Source organism: Mastigoproctus giganteus, chromosome 3 (genome assembly GCF_048544385.1).
Source record: "Mastigoproctus giganteus isolate SK-2022 chromosome 3, ASM4854438v1, whole genome shotgun sequence".
In the NCBI taxonomy this organism is placed as follows: domain Eukaryota; kingdom Metazoa; phylum Arthropoda; class Arachnida; order Uropygi; family Thelyphonidae; genus Mastigoproctus; species Mastigoproctus giganteus.
The window spans coordinates 98,437,767-98,455,375 of record NC_143577.1 but is presented as its reverse complement, the minus strand read 5'-3'; the positions used below and the strand labels follow the sequence as shown (position 1 = coordinate 98,455,375).

At 38.3% G+C, this 17,609-nt stretch overlaps 1 protein-coding gene across 2 annotated transcripts in view; it reads left to right on the top strand.

The window, feature by feature from the left end:
• The window catches only part of LOC150088177 (ciliogenesis and planar polarity effector 2-like), a 175,882-nt gene that overhangs the window by 119,420 nt on the left and 38,853 nt on the right, over window positions 1-17,609 (top strand). The window contains exon 1 of one of the 2 annotated variants that reach the window (XM_090370603.1): window positions 14,052-14,562. The exons of the other annotated variant lie outside the window; for it this stretch is intronic. Coding sequence (XP_090226729.1) covers window positions 14,145-14,562 — 418 coding nt within the window. The 5' untranslated portion in view covers window positions 14,052-14,144. Of the gene's footprint in view, window positions 1-14,051; window positions 14,563-17,609 lie in introns of those variants that run through there. 2 annotated transcript variants of the gene reach the window in all.

Sequence of the window (17,609 nt, the reverse complement as noted above, 5' to 3'; positions counted from 1 at the left end):
GATACTCTTCTATATGTAACCAACTGCAGAGCTCACTCCTGTGCATCAGGCAACTCAGCGGCAATCTCTGAGGCAGAATGCGGTGGTTCCCACAGGAGCTAGTTGTTATCGGTGACTCTATTGTCAGGGAGAGAGGGAGTATATTATGCAAAAAAGGACAGGTGGAACAAGACCAGGGTATGTCTGCCAGGGGCAAAAGTTGATGACGTTGTAGGGCAGATATAATCTTTTAAGGGTACAAAAGGTGATACTATTGTATATGTTGGCACTAATGACCTTAAGAGTAAGAGATCTGCAGATTTACTTAACAATTACAGGTCAATGTTGAAAAAAGTTGCAAGTTAGGGTTAAATTTGAAAGTGTCTGCAATTCTGCCCAGACACGATAGGAGAGAGTATATGATGAGAGCCTTGTCAATTAATTCAGCCCTGGAGAGATTGTCCGAGGCTCATGGGGCAGAATTGTTTTTCAGCATGGTCTGTGCTTACTAACAGCAGACTGCTTCTACAGGGATGGGATACACTTAAATAGAAAGGGTGCAAGAATATTTGCTGATGCTATCAAGGCAGTGTTAGGTGGGTCGGAAAACTGCTAGCTTGGGGGGGGGCTAATTAATAATAAACACTATTTCAATTAGTCTTTATTTATGAATCTTAAAATTGATGTTTGTTTTAAAGATTTTGCTTTGATATTTCTCAAGTTTCCCCTTAAAATACTCAATGCATTAAAAGTGTCATTATTTGCCTCAGTTCTTTCAAAAAAAAAAATTGACTAATGTGTCCATTGCACCTTGAGCTTGGGAGATTGTGACCACTGATTTTGGTTCACTTTGACTTGTCATCATATCATCATCATCACAATCATTTCTTTATCATCTTTGTTGAATCTACGATGTCACCCTCTGTAGGAAGACCACTAGTTAACAAGTTGTCAGACTTGTTCAAATTCATCGATGTTATCTGTATGTAACAGATTGCTATGTAACAGTGTTGTTACATAGCAATCATTCAGATAATGGTTGTTGTTATTTGGTTTTTAGGAGCATTAGCAACTAACGCTATATTGCTCCGGGGATATGCGGTGGCCATTCCCTGACCTTTCTGTATCCTCTGTATTTGGTGGTCACGGGCTCGAACCCCGGTCTAATCAAGAAGCATGTGCACACACTGCTGCTCCTGCCCACCTGGCTACGGAGGCACCCTCAGATAATGGTAAATTGTTTTCTTCATTTTCATCTACGATTGAAATTTCATTTGAAGTTAATTTCGATTTCTTGAAGCAATTCAATATGGTTGTTGAAGTATAACATTCCACGCATCAATCATTCAATAAATTTATAGCGTCTAATATTGATATAGACTCATTAAGTTTCTGTTCTCTTTGACTGATTAGATGTAGAACTATAAATATTTTATAAAATCCTTTCAAACTCTTGATTACACCCATGTCCATTGGGTGTGATGTGACACCCAGTGGACATGTAAAATTGATGTCGCATTGGAAGGCAGAAATACTAGCTTAATGTTGGACATATTTTGAATCTGGGGATGTATGAGACAGTTATCAACTAACAAAATATTTTTTTTCTTTTTGAATAGCTCCTTATTCCAATCATTTTGGTATTGCAGAAAAATATCCAGAGTCATCCAAGTTTTCTTGTTCACAGTGTAATCCACAGGAAGTTTCCTTACGTTTTTGAAACACTAAGGTTTTAACGATTTTTTTCTGATAACAAACAGTTTTTTTTTATCAGTTCCTGTCATATTTGTGCATACGAGCACCATCAAGCGAGTCTGATTTTTTTTCATCAACACATTTTCCCCCTTTGAATTTAAATGTATTGTCAAGTGTCAAATTATAAAAAAGTCCTGTTTTGTCGGTGTTGTCGAAGTCTTCATCAATCTTTCTTGATTTCTGCCAAAACATGGTCAATCCATTCATTTGCCATTATTGGATCTGCAGATCGAGATTCTCCACTCATTTTTGCATAAACGATGTTATGTTGGTTTTTAAATCGATCCAGCCAACCGTTGTTACATACAAAATTATTGCATCCAAATTGTTTAGCAAATTTTTCCTCTTGAGACTTTAAGATTGGATCATCTATTGAATATCCAGCACTACTTTGTGTAGTGAACCATTGAAGAAATGCTTCGTTTGAATTTTGTAACCTCGCACTTTCTATTTCTATTTTTTTTTTTTTTTTTATGTTCTTTTCCAGTGCCAATATGTAAACACGTTTATTCTTCCACAGTGTCAACACTGTTGAAGAGGACAAAGAAAACGTTTTATGCACTTCAACATTTTTTCATCACATTCTAACTATGAATAATTTTGACTTTATTGCAAATGAGAGAGACTTTCTTTTGTTAGTAGACATGTTTCTGAAGGAAGAGTTCATTTCTAACTAATTTTACTTTAAAATGACAGTAAAGTGATCTGCCTACAAACAATTATCGTTTCCAAAATTCTTAAAAGTCCTGGAATAAATTTATGGTTCTGTGAATACAAGACAATCTGTAAATAGGATAATGCTTTTAATAGAAATTACAAGCGGAATGCTAATACACTATTTATAGCCCCCTGTCCCCGAAAGGACATGGTTAAGTAATAAACTGGCCCCTAATCCAATGCAGGTGGTCGTAAAAACTAAGTTGTCCCTTTCATTTTTGTCTATTCCAAGAATTGGGTTTTTTCAACTACCAGAGCAATTAAGAATGTTTCCATAGTTACCAAAATTTGTACTGTATATCCGTGTAGTATGCTTGCTGTAACAGTGAATGATTGTATGGAAATATGCATAAATTAAAATCATTTTGGCTTTTTGCTCATTACTGCCGTGATCTCATTATTTCCGTGCTTGTTATAACCAAGATTCAACTGTAATTGTAAACTTCTCTGATCTGTGTGGTCATGCTGGAGCATAAATAGAAAATTTTTTAATATTGGGTTGGTGCAACAAGAATAAATGGTTGCTGGAGACCTATCTATCACTTTTGACCAACTTATTCAACAAGGAAGTCAAAAGGAGGACTCTGCCTCTTCTGTCAGGGCCCCCTCCTAGAGTTCAAGTAATGCAGGCACAAGAAAGGATGTTGAGAAAAGTATATCAATAAGTTCTCCTTTGCTGGCAACGCTGTCCCCCCTAAACTCCATGGTGACTGACCAGAGTGGAAATGTATTTATTTTCAGGCTGCACGACAATGCAAAACTGGTTAGATATTTTTGGAATATAATAGTCAGTTCTGCTATAACACGGTACATGTGTTCCTAAAAATTTCCGTGTTATAGTATTTCGTGCATTGAAAACAACAGAGCTTATGGGAAAGATAGGTATAGGGGCAGAGCACTCAAAAAAAAAAAAAATCAGTGTGGTAAGTAAAACACTATATAGTGTGAATCAGAGCTGTAATACCCAATAGTATTACAGCTCTGATTCACACTATGTAAAACACTAGAAAAAGTTAGAAACCCAATAAAATTGCTAAAATAGGTTTAAACAACTTAAATTTATAATAAATAAATAAATATTACAGTAAATATAGCACTGTAATATATACATACTAATTGATATTTCAATTAGTTCACTGACTTTTTTTTTTTTTTGATTGTAAAATTTAAAACAGTAAAAAAGACACAATTTGCACAAGTGATGCAGTAACAATTTTGTGCATTAAAAATAGGAACGAAGAGAAGATTCTGAAAATTTGTTTTTTATGTTATGGAAGGAGAAACACATTTCGCCATAATAACATAAAAACCCACAGAATTCCAGCTATTGGTATTATTGCAAATGCAATAAGAGAGTTTACTACCCATTTATAATTAGATTGCATTAACAGAAAAGCCCAATAAACCGTGAACTGTTTTTATTGTTTTATGGTAGTCACCTCCATAAATGTTGTTCTCTGCTCATGCCTCACGAAATTTCTGTTCTAACAAACATGAGCTCCTGAAAACACGAATTGGCCTACAATATCATCTGTTATCTTGTGAATAAAGCAAATGACAACAGTGTGTCTCCGACCAATACAACTACAGTAAATGGGAAATATAGCTCTCACACATTTGACATTTTTTAAGCTTTGTAAACTTGTATGTATTGGTGCGCAGGTCGCTATATTCAGCTTGGTGCCAGGTTTTGTATTCACCTGGTATTACTCGGACAAAACCGTGCATGAGCCAATGTGAAAATTGTGTTATACTCGCATTGTTCCCTAATATATCAGTTGTGTTGGAGCAAATTTGCATTGCTAAAATGTGTGTTATAGCAGAACTGACTGTACATCTTATTGCTATGAGTATTTGTTAATGCAATGTAGTTTAAGAAATTGGGAGCAGTTATTTGAGAATACAAAACTACAGTATCTTTAAATACTATATTAGTAAGTTATCAGTGGAGTACTTGTCCATTTGAAATTTACTCCTATAGTTTTTTTTAGCAAAAATTTAAATTACCTTATTCAGGCATAATGCTGTGAGCTGTTTCATTTTCACTTCATATGAGCTAAAATCAACAGTCTTTCTTGGCCATTGTGCACTTATGAAATTGGTGGGGTTTTTTTTTTTTTTTTTCAGTTTCAGGTTTGAGTAGCTACTTTCAGTATTTGCAACAGTGAACAGAAATTATGCACATATTATTCATTTTATAGCTTTAATTGTTAAGTACTTATTGCAATTAAATTTAATTTTAGGTCTTACTTCTGCTATTTTATTTATTTATTTTTTTCAAGTATATGGTATTTTAGCTACATTATAGATCAAATAGGCTTTGTAGCTTTTCTGAATAACAAACACTGTTCATAATGTTTTGTATGGGAAACGCATTGAGAACAGTCGACTTAATGAACAAACTTTTGAGAAAGAACTCACTGTAATTTGTACTGTCAAATGCAATAAAATACAATATCCAAAATAAAACAATGTCTCAAAAATTCAAGAATAAAAAGCATTTTTCCCATAAATGGATATGCTAGTTTTGATGTAAATTTCTTTGAAGGGAAGAGGAAACTGAAGTAAGCACATGAATAATGAGTAACAAGTTTATTTGGTGATGTACAACTCCTAATAATGATTTAACCCAGTGGTTTTCAACTGAGGTGCCATGCAATTTGGGTTTAAGTTACTTAATTTTTTTTTTTTTTTTTTTTAAATTTATAAATTTATTTCATTATAAAAAGGTGTATGATATCCATTGTACCGTATCTTTTTAATTTGGTGGTGATCTGTAATTGAAGGTTATTTAGTACCTCTATATAAAGAATAAAATTATTATATAAGTATATATAATTTGTATTATGAATTGTAATTTTGTTTATAATTATATTATTATAATAACTATCGTAACATTTTTTTTTTTACTATCACTCACACACACACACACACACAATTGGATTATTAAAAGGTCAAAAACCACTGTGTTAGCTATTTCTTTTGGCCTAGGGGCACTGTGAAAAAATTACTGGGATGCTAAAGGTGCCGTGAACAGAGAAAGTTAGCATTAGCATTAATAGAGGCATTTGATGCAAGAAAGCAAGCTTATGCAGCATCAGCCAAAAAAAAAAAAAAAGAAACCCACTTCCACTTCACCCCTCTGTTCGTTCAAAATACCTGTCCAGCTGAGCCTTAAACTTATTTAGGCTATCGACTTCCACGACAAGGGATGGAAGTCTGTTCCACCAACCAACCACCCGCTGGCTAAAGGCAAATTTCCGCACGTCTATCCTACATCTGTCTTTCCTCAATTTGAATTTATGCCCTCTCAGGTGATTATTCTGAAAGTTTGGGAACCTCTGATTCCCAAACTTTCAAATTCTGATTCCCAAAAATTCTCAAGTGTATTTCACACTTGAGAAGTGTGAAATACACTTCCTCAAATATGTTATCCTTATTATTTAGCCGTTAATCACACTGTGATAAAATAATTACATTTGTTGCATTAATTTTCTATAGAAGTAGGAATTTCATCACAGTGTCTTTCTGTCTCATACTCCCAGACTTTTGGTCTGCTTTGTAAGCCCAAGGTGAGTAGGCACCCAAGGGCACTGCCCACTGTAGTTCTTTCACTGGTGTTGAGTGTCCATGGAGTCACAGAATGATTTGCATACATCTTATCATGGAAATTACAAGGTGCTTTAACATAGAGATATGGAGCAGTATTCAATAATTCCCGTCAGAGAGTGGCAGATCTACATGTTTGACAGCTTGTTTCACCTTAATCCAATGTTATTGATGGAATTCAAGACAGAAGGATTGAAGATCATTTGAGGAGGAAATCTTCAAAAGTATTCAGCAAATCATTCCTACATGTGTATTTCCTAGTTGCATGGTGTGTTATCCTGTTTGAAGATACCATCAAGGACATCTGTCATTTAAGTTACCCAGTAAGCTAGATGCCATCTGTGCTCTCACATGTGTATAGAGCTCATCTGCTTATATGATCTAGCTATAAACATGTCAGTTTAGCTACAATAACAATAACAGACCATCAGTTTTAGTCAACTTAAAATAACAAACAAAATTAAGGAGATTTGCTGGTGTCCTTTAATGTCATGGCAGGGACAGGAACATCACCTTTCACACCATTACTATCTTCACCATGAGGAGGTAGAGCACTACTATCTATTGCTCACAGATCAATCCTACTGGACAATTACATGTAGGAAAGTAACAGTAATTACCTTTAGTCCTCAAACAGCCTTAGCAAATCACTCAAACAGCCAAGCAACAAGGTTTTTCCTTCCTTCAGGTTCTATCCATACTTGCTGTTGTTGAGAACGGTGGATAGTGGGTTGAGTGCTAGACAGAACCAGAGTGAGCTCGGCATCTTCCTGAAAGATTCCTCTCCTGATGGGAATCTGTGTAGTTACGATATTCTTGACCTTGTTGGTGGTTCTCCATTTCACCATGGTTGCTTCTAGGAAGTTTGTCACTGTCGGATTGACTTTGTAGATCTTGAGCATCGCTATTAGCCAGCTATGAGGTACAGCATCAAAGGCCTTGTGATAATCGATGTAGTCCATGTACTGGTTGCAGCAGTTCTTGTAGGTGTGCTCTATAACTGTGGCATCAATGGTTAATTGCTCCTTGTATCATCTGCTTGCATCCTTTCTGCTGTTTGGCCATGATGTTCTGCCTCTCAAAATGGTCTGATATCTTCTTGGTTATGCGGCTTGTCAGGATCTTGTACATTGTTAGGAGACAGGTGATTGGCCTGTATTTTGCTGGGTTTCTTGTATCTGGGTTAGCCTTCAGATATGTGATTCCTTGACTAAGAAACTTGGGGTGACATCATTCCAGTGAACTGCTTTGCTTGGTTCTTGTGTGTGCAAGTGAGTTTGTTGTACCAGTAGTTTTGGATGTTATCTATTCCTGGGGTCGCCAGTTGTGGGGCTTCCTGATCGACTGTTGCACTTCCTGAATCTCCCATTCTCTCAGCGGATTCAGCTGTTATGTCTTAATTCACTGCTCCATATGTTGTCCCAGAACTCCTCAATTGTCTTCTGCTCAGGTGGCCTATTTCCATCTCTCCCATATTTTCTGATACTCCTTTAGAAGACTCTTTGGGTTTCATCAAAGATTCGGTTGTTTATTTTCCTCTGGGAGCTCTCTTTGTATTGGCATAATTTCTTGCAGAGTGCAAGGAGGTTCTGCTTTAGTGTGTCTAAGTATTCTCTGTTCTCTGAGTTTTGTCTCATGTTTGATGTGGACGTTTGCTGTCTTGAGGATGCTCTTCACTTTTCCGATCAATTTCTTACTCCTATTTCCCCCTTGGTACTGGGTCAATTGGCCTGTCTTAACTCTTAATTCTTCTATCTTCTTCTAAAATCTTCTTTTCCCAAGCTGGTGGTGCCTTCTTTTTTTTGGTTCTTCTCTCTGGTTTCTCTTTCATTAATCCTAGTGGCTGCTATGGCAGCACATTATATGGCTCTGTGGATGACCACCAGTGTTGCACTGTTGTTGTTGAGGTAATATGATATTATTTGCCAATCAAAATACTCTGGCTCTCCACAGGATCCTATTGGGTCTCTGCTTCGGTATCAAATGGATCTTTGTGGGATACATTCATTCAAATTATGTTAGTGACTTCTTCCGTTTGTCTTTATTCTTGGATATCATGGCCTCATCTCTTCCACTTCAGCTGCAGTGGGTTGTATTTCTTCATGGTGTGTGTGTGTGTGTGGTATGGGTGTTTAATGGTGCACAAGCTGCTGTGGTTATAGTGCGCCTTTTCTTCTTGGTCTTCCTCCTCTTGTTCCATGTTGTCCACGTCCTTTGTAGCTCACATCCTGCTTGATTTTTTCCAAGATTGCAGGATCTATCAGGTTTTTTGTGACAATGGTCCTTCTCTGGTCTGCTATTTGCTGTTTGGTGACTTGAATATCCAGGAATCATTCCAATAAGTTGGTATGCAGTCTCAACCTGTACATTGTCATATTGGTCTCTAGCTTGGTTATTTCGTAGTACGTTCACGTGATGAACATATTCGTTTCAATGCTCCACTTCATGTGTTGCCGTTTTCTTCCTTCCTCGGTGGTCAGTTGTGCAGGAAGCACTTACAGTTGGGTCTTGGCTTTCCTTTGTGGTAGCCATACAGGAGATAAGGCCACTTGCTCCCTGTCTTCCTTGTGAGACTGTCCAACTTTTTGAACGGAACTACTTGCCTAATGCCTGAACACGAGTGACTTTATTCTGCACCATGCTTTTCTTCAACATTATCATCCATCTATGGAGGTGGACTGTTTAGCTCCAGCTTATGTCCAGTGTTAGTTCTTGGGAGCAACACCAGTTGGCTCCACTATCTGCCTCAGCCATCACTTCGACCTGGGGGGGGGGATAGACAAATCCACTGAAGTGATGTTCGCTTCAGTGGATTTGTCATTGTCGAGGCCACGTTATGTCAAGGATCTGGGTATATTCTTACCAAACACGTAAGCCCTATCAAAAAATTTCATTATTTTATACAGCATGTCCCCTCCACTTTTTCTTACTATTGAATACACCATGAACTGTTATTCTTGTTTGTTGCATTTATTGGTGCAAGGACTACTAAGGCCACAATGCACCTATTACAATCATATTTGGTACATGGACACCACGAACTTTCAAACTAATAGAGTAAGCTTATCTGTGAAAAGATCTAAACCTCCCAAACACTTCCTAGTTCATTTCACAAATATACGTGGTCTCAATTCAAATCTCAACGATGTCCATTTCCACTTTCAGTCTGCCAAACTCCATGTACTTTTTTCTGACAATCTCAGTTATCGGTTGATTCAACTAGTGCTCATCTCATTTGCCCAAATTATTGACTGTATGATTCCTTTCGCCTCAAAGGTGGTACTTGTGCATATGACTGTTCCGATATTCCCTATCAGAGACTTGATAATTTGGAATCTCCTCCTTTCGATCTTCTGTGGCTTAAAATCTCTCTATCTCATTCTGTCAAATTCATCTGTTGTCTCTACCGTTCTCCCAACTCCACTAATCACTTGGAGCTCTTTTACTTCCTGTCTTTGCAACTTGACTTTCTCCAGTCCAACTTTCCTAATAGTGAGGTAATTTTCCCTCGTGATTTTAATGTTCACAGCCCCAGTTTGCTTCCATTGTCTAGTCACACAGACCCTGCTGGTCGAGATACCGAGGCTTTTGCAATTGCTAATGACCTTGCACAGATTGTTCATTTACCTACAAGAATACTGGACAATCCTAACCATACAGCCAACAAGCTTGATATTTTTCTCAGAAACAACCCTTCTAAGCACACGGTCGAAGTGAATGGTCCTTTAGACACCTCAAATCACAACTTGGGGATTGTCTCTTCTCCAATGGAGCCTATATCTCATGGCTATTGCCAACCTTGTGTTGTTTGGCATTACAAGAATGCAAAATGGGATGACCTGCGAGATTTCTTTTCTTTGGTCGGATTACTGTTTCAAAACCTGTGATGTCAGTGTTTCCTCAGATTGTGTCAGTGAAATTATTCTTGTAGGAATGGAATCCTTTATTCCATACTCCACTTTAAAATCTTGTCCTTTATCCAAATTTTTGTTTTCCAATAAATGTGCTGTTGAAGAGGAAAATGTTGCATATCATAATTGGCTTGTTGCCAATTCTTTAGTTTCATTTTCTGCCTATGCCAAACCTCGCAACAATTGTAAAGCAGTTATTAATCAGTCGAAACTAGATTTTGAACCGGCTAAGAGTATAAAACCTTGCTTCTTGCCCTAATGGTAGCCAAGCATTCTGGTCTCTTGCCAAAGCTATTGGCCTCAACTTTTGCCAATCTCTTCTCACACCTGTGTCAAAACCAGATGGTTCTGTTGTCACTTCAGCCAAGGATAAAGCTGACCTGCTACATCCCATTTTTCTTCCAACTCGTTTGTTAATGATCTTGGTAAAACACCTCCCACAATTCCCAACACACTCCATTGAATGCCTCCCTGTAGTCTTCCATCAAAAGGATTTTGACGAATCTTAATGCTAAGAAATCTCCAGGTCCTGATGGTATTTCTCCACTTGCTCTGGTCTTGGCGCATTATAGCCTTAGCAGCTAATGCGCCAATAAAATCAAAACCAACCAACCAATCCACTTGCTCTCAAAACCTGTGCTCCGGTTCTTTTCCACCTTTTCTCACTTTCTTATTCCAAAGGTGTTTCTCCTTCTGCTTGGAAATTTGCTCACATCTAGCTAATTTATTAAAAGGGTGACAAATCCTTCCCATTGCAATTACTTCTATTTTTCTAAAGTAATGGAAAAATCTATTAACCGCCAACTCTTAAACTACCTTGAAACCTTCCGTATGATCAACGATCGCCAGTATGAATTCCGTCAGTGTCAATCCACTGGTGATTTTCTGCCTTATGTTACCCATTTATGGACAAACTGAATGGAAGAGTTCGGTGAAACACAAGCAGTTGCTCTAGACATTAGGCACCTCCGTAGCCAGGTGGGAAGGAACAGCAGTCCGTAACACACTCTCCTTGATTAGACCGGGGTTCGATCCCGTCACCACCAAATACGGAGGATGCGGAAAGGTCAGGGAATGACCACCGCATATTCCCGGAGCAATATGGCCTTAGTTGCTAATGCTCCTAAAAACCAAATAACAAACAACAGCTCTAGACATATCAAAGGCTCTCATTCGTGTTTGGCATAAAGGTGTTCTAAACAAGCTTCCATCTTATGGTTTGCCAACGGTTTTTTGTAATTGATTATCCAATTTTATCTCTGATCGCTTACTGAGAGTGATGGTAAACGGCTCTGTCTTCTAACTTCTTCAGTAATGCTGGTGTCCCCAAGGTTCAGTTCTTTCCTCCCCCCCCCCACTCTTTTCCTCTTGTATATTAATGACCTCCTTCCATTGACTGGAAGTCCTATCCATAGTTTTGCCGATGATAGCACATTGCATTCCACTTTCCATTTTGAGAAAACTTGCCCTGCTCAATCAGCTTAAACTTCTCGAATATCCGCTACCTGTTCCTGAAATGTCGATCTTCAGGTAATTCTCCAGCGGAGCAAAGACAACTTGGTTGATTTCAATCCTTTTAAAACCCAGTCTTGTCTTATATCTCGTAAAAAGGATTCTTCTGCTCCTATACTTACCTTTGGTGACACTCTGATTTCTAGGCAAAATGATATATCTCTTTTGGGGATTACCCTGACTTCTAATCTCTCTTGGCACAAGCACATTACAAATATTGCTTCCTCTGCATCTAAAGAACTTTGTTTTCTCTTTCGCTCTCGGCGTTTCTTTTCTTTCAAACAGCTATTCACTCTGTATAAATCGCAAATCCACCCTACCATGGAATATTGTTCCCACATCTGGGGCGGTGCCCCCAAACCCCTCTCAGGCTTCTAGATTCCATTCAGAAGAGGGCAGTTAGGTTAATTAATGACTCCACTCTAACAGAGTCTCTTCACTTGCTGTCTCATAGACGTTCTGTTTCTGCTGCATGCCTTTTCTACAGATACTTCCACGGGCATTGTTCTTCTGAATTGGCTTCTATAATTCGCACTCTCTCTCTCTTTCAAAACAGTCCGAACACGTGCCGCCATCATCCATTTACTGTCCAATTTCAAACTCACAGAACCTACTTTTCATCTTCCTGGTTTATTTATTCAACTGCTGTTTTCTGGAACAACCTTCCTTCATACTTATTTCCCGAAACATTACAGTTTACAGAAGTTGAAGTCTAATGTCAACAAATATCTTCTTTTGTCTTCTCAACCTCCATCCTAAGCATGGTACTAAGTACTACAGGTTTTAATACCTCTCGTGTTTGGGGTTTTCATAAAAAAAAAAAAGAAAAAAGTAACAGTAGTCTTCTCTACCAAAGAAGTGTTACTTATGCGAAGTAATGCTATACCTAGGCAACTCGTTGTGAAGGTGTTCACAATATGAAATATGAATAAACGATGCATTCATATACTACCTTGGTAGTAGAAATGATGGAAGTGCTATACCCATGCATAAACAACCTCTTTCATACTCTTAGACATTTAGTCAAGAAATATTTTTCAAATAAAGGGAATGTGAAAATCATTAAGCGAAACTGCTGACGATTGAGTTCATGGCTGCAGACTCCCCTGAAATCCGCGGGACACTTTATAATTGCAATAGCAACTCCCAGAAACGAATTCAGGAGAACCTGTTCGCTGCCTGCAATCTTGTTTGCGATATTCAAACAAATAATTAGTCACAAGTAGACCGTTTGTGTGAAATACTGTCAAGAGATGGTTCGTGTGGAAATAACGGGAACCATAAAACGAAAATACGGACATTTGAAATTGTGTCTTTTAGTTACAATTTGTGTAGCTAGAAATATTGCACATTGAATTATTTTGAAAATTTCGTGTCTTGAATTTTAGTAATTTATTTTCGCCGTCTACCACCCAACAAGTGCCACATTAGTTGATTTAAGTTTTCGTGTTATGTTTATTTGACATAAATTTATTGAATTCGTGTTTTATAAAATAAAAATTACTATTTTTTCACTGGTAGGGAATTTTCCACCGGGGGTAAAACTCTCCCCGGTCAACCCCCTGGATTCAACACTGATATAGTCCGTAGCCGAGTGGTCAGGAGCGAGAGTGCAGTAGCACACGCTCTTTGAGTAGACCGTGGTTCAAGCCCTGACTGCTGAATACGGTCGATCTGCCAACCCGCACTGGACCAGCATGGCAGATTATGGTCCTTTTCCCTCAACATGAATTGTTGAGGAGGCTTCCATCCTGCAGTGGGTTGATAATGGCTGCCCTTTACCTTTTATAGAGACTTTTATCGCACTGATCGCTGTCATGTGGCCAATAGCACACCCTTAACTTAAGTTTCTTTTTACCATTAACTATCTGGCACCATATAGGCTCTCCTGAGATAGTTAAGACTCGGGTAACTGTTGAGAACTGTTTTTATAAAATGTGATTAATTTTTTCATACAAATAAAATTTGTCACATATCTGTGAAATTCGGGATCTGTACGCCTTTTAAAAATCCTCCGAAAACAAGGGAACAAGTGACATCACCAAATATACTACAGGAGGGGAAAATGAAACCGCATATGTCCGAATTTTTAATCTTTTAGAACTGCAGTGTTTATGCGGTGTGAATGTAAAATTCATTCAACTGTAGAAGTTGCGTCTCTTATAAGAAAGGAACTACGAGTGAAAAAAGCTATTGTAGGCCACTTTGATGCATTCGAAGTTACGTAGTGTGTACCTGTAATTACTGAAAGGTGTAATTATTTAGTTGATAATAACATTTATAATGTGTAACACAAACTTGATTGTTTCATTTAAAATTACACATGTTGTTAGTTTTACAAAGGGGAATATTGTGAGTATTACAGATGATTGTCATTATTATGATTAGCAGGCTTATTTACAAAATATGGAACAGATGTGTACATTGGTATCTCCAGCCCCAAATAAGGAGGAGGAGAAAATACCTGACTTGCACGTGCCTTCAGGCAACCAATTAGGTCAAAGCCTAGTGCCGTCAGGTGGGAGAAAGAGCTTACTGGCAGAAAACCTACTTCTCATATTGTCAACAAAACAGGTCTGTTTAGGAAGTACTAATCAGCTAAGAGAATAAAACTAGTCACCCATTCTTTCATCGGAAAAACGACATTTACATAAAGTGAAAATGGCCCTTTTCATTATAGGTACTATGCCTTTTTTATTTCTGTTTTTTTTAACTGTGTACCCAGGATGTGACAGTCGACGGCGGCGTTATCAGAGTTGTCGTGAAGTACTAACGATGCGTGAGGAAGAGGCCGATGTTGTTCTTACAGGAACAGTTAAGAGACTTTACCAAGCGCACGCACCTCTCTATAGCGGCGAAGTTCAAGTCAAGCGCATGTTTAAGGGCAGTCATATTTCTGCCGGAGAGTTACTTTTTGTTGAAGGATTTGGAAACGATAATCTTTGCAATAGTCACGTTAGAATGAGAGATACACGTATTTTCATGTTGAGTGAACTTCCCACAGGACGTTTTCGTTTAAATTCTAGTGTATTACAGATTAATGTGCCAAATCTGGAAAAAGTTTCATCAGCCGTTAAAGGTAAGCAAACGTAGTGCACTTTTAATATTTTCGCTTTCACTTATATGAAATAGCATGACGAATAGACCCTCTAATTTAATATGGAAATTGGAAACACATCTAAAGAAAGCTTTGCAATAACATTAAAAGAGAAAGGAAACCACCCTCGTCTGCATACAACTGCTTGTACATTTTTTCTTTCTCTCTTTATTATCGCACTTTAAACTCTGAGAGCCTGCAACCAGAGTGGTTTCTTCATGAGTATACTGCTAGGGATGGCGCTTTAATAGTGTATTATGAAGACTATTATTCGCTTTATAGTTAAAATATATGAAAAAAATATATAACCCCTTTATATTACGTTAATTCTGAAAAATAAATTAAGCTTTTATTGATCCACCGTAGCCGATTGGTCAAACGCGACGGTACAGTAGCACACCCGTTTGAGATGACCGTGGTTCTAGCGCACCTGACTGCTAAATACGGTGGTCTTTTTTTTTATATTTTTTTATTCTATCTCTGTCGTAACCTATCAAAAGCCTTTGATAATTTAGTAGTGGTATCCTGCAAGTGAGCCCCAAAATCTTGGAACGCCGCCGGATAACGATTTAGTATCGATATTGTGCTTAGCTTCAGGATCGATTCATTACCCGGAAACAAATTTCAGGTAATAGCTAAGAAGTTTTCAATGATAAAAAATAATTAAAACACAATAATAAACAGACGTGTATGTACACGTACTAAGTACGTGTTGCTTATTCTTATTTGTTTTTTATTTTTGGCATTGAAAACTCCATAGCCATTTTTTAACATACAGGCAGCCACATCTCTGTAACTTTTCACAATTGGACACATACCCTTAATATGTACATTTTAAAATCTTTTTAGGTCCTGAATCTTTCTCCAGGTAGGTGCCATATGTTGTGAATAACCTGTATTTATATCAGGAGTATGCTGGAGGTGGAGGAGAGAGATCGCGCAATTCTCTTGTTAAAAAATTAGCTTGATATAATTTAACAAGGGATGACCTTTAGCTGAAATTCTTCTGGAGTCAGCCCCATGTTAACAAACTTTCATCATAACTCCCCTTACATTTTTTTTTTATGTATGTTCTTGTATTTTATCTTAATGGATATTAAACGCGTATTATCAGTTCTTAGCTATATTATACGTCATTGTGTAGCCTAAAAGAATAAATAAACGAAATAAATATATAAATAAATTTCAGTTTATTCTTGAGATTACCGAGACTGGAATAGTACGTATTCATTGTGACTGCCAGAGGCGTTCCTAGGGTATATGGCGCCCGGGTGCCCATTGAAATATGGCGCGCCTCCCCCTTTAAAATTTTCTTCATATGTGTATGTAAGTTTCAGGCACCCCTTGAACATTGAGCGGGCCGTCCCGCGGGTGAAAGGTGGGCGCTGCACCCCTGTCAATCTCGGGACGGCCCGCCCCTGGTGACTGCATACATATTGAATTAAGATTTTTGGCGCCACAGTTTACAATTCTTTAACTTAGCCACTAGTTTCAAACTTAGATCTTTTTCCAAGCTAATACCAAGTGTATTGGGAGTAGCCAATGTGCTAGTACACAGTGTTCAAATTCCGTGTCCAAAAAACTCTTTTAAAGCATTGTAATTGTAAACTCGTCTGACCCTATGTAGCTGTCTCGAATATAAACTTGGGATGGTTACATAAAATAGTATAAATAGTACAAACTGTTTTTGGATGATTAAGTCATGTTTTGTTTTCAGTGCATTGAGAAGAAACACTATCAAACTGCATGTTGATGTTAAAGTAAATGTTTACTGAAACATTACATAGTGTAAAGTACATTGATGTCAAACGGCACCAGGGGTTTCCCCCATCTCCCGCCTTTCTTTCATTGTGGGTGTGCCAGTTCACTGGGAAGGCCAGAGATTTAAAAGTGTATGGATATTGTAAATATGTAATGTCATGTACCGTTCTTCCTCCCCTTCTCGCCACCCCATTTTCTTCCTTCTGGTGGGGCATGAGTATGCCTCACTGACCATCTGGGGTCGCCTTCTCTATTGACCCCACCTCTGTATTAACCCCCCAGTCTTCAGTCTCCCCACCCTCTCTAACTTTGCGACCGCGTCTAATGAAACCAAAATTTTGTCAACCATGCAACAACTCTATTACCGTTCGGCCTACCCCCTTTCAGCATAAAATATAGTAGCTTTTTTTTTTTTTTTTCTTAGGTCCTAGCCACTAAAATCTCAGGAAATTAGGCGACAGGGCCTACCACCTAATTTCCTGAAGATACTGAATGTACCTGGTCTGCCTCCACGAGGCTAAGTGTGGGCAACGGTGGGTCCCATTAGGGGCCCAACGGCTAAAAGGCCAAATGAACAACGGTACAAAACATTACACATATACAAGATCCACAGACTTTTAAATCTCTGGCCTTTACAGTGTACTGTATCACACGACAATGTATACTACGCGGAGATGGGGAAAACTGCTGGTGCCGTCTGACCCACTTTACACTTTACCGTTCTTCCTCTGGCCATTTAGTTGTGGATCCCTACCGAGGCTCAATGTTGCCTGCACTTCGCCCCATGGAGGCAGACCAGGTACCCTAGTAAATGTTAACCCCCCAGTCTTCAGTCTCCCCACCCTCTCTAACTTTGCGACCGCGTCTAATGAAACCAAAATTTTGTCAACCATGCAACAACTCTATTACCGTTCGGCCTACCCCCTTTCAGCATAAAATATAGTAGCTTTTTTTTTTTCTTAGGTCCTAGCCACTAAAATCTCAGGAAATTAGGTGACAGGGCCTACCACCTAATTTCCTGAAGATACTGAATGTACCTGGTCTGCCTCCACGAGGCTAAGTGTGGGCAACGGTGGGTCCCATTAGGGGCCCAACGGCTAAAAGGCCAAATGAACAACGGTACAAAACATTACACATATACAAGATCCACAGACTTTTAAATCTCTGGCCTTTACAGTGTACTGTATCACACGACAATGTATACTACGCGGAGATGGGGAAAACTGCTGGTGCCGTCTGACCCACTTTACACTTTACCGTTCTTCCTC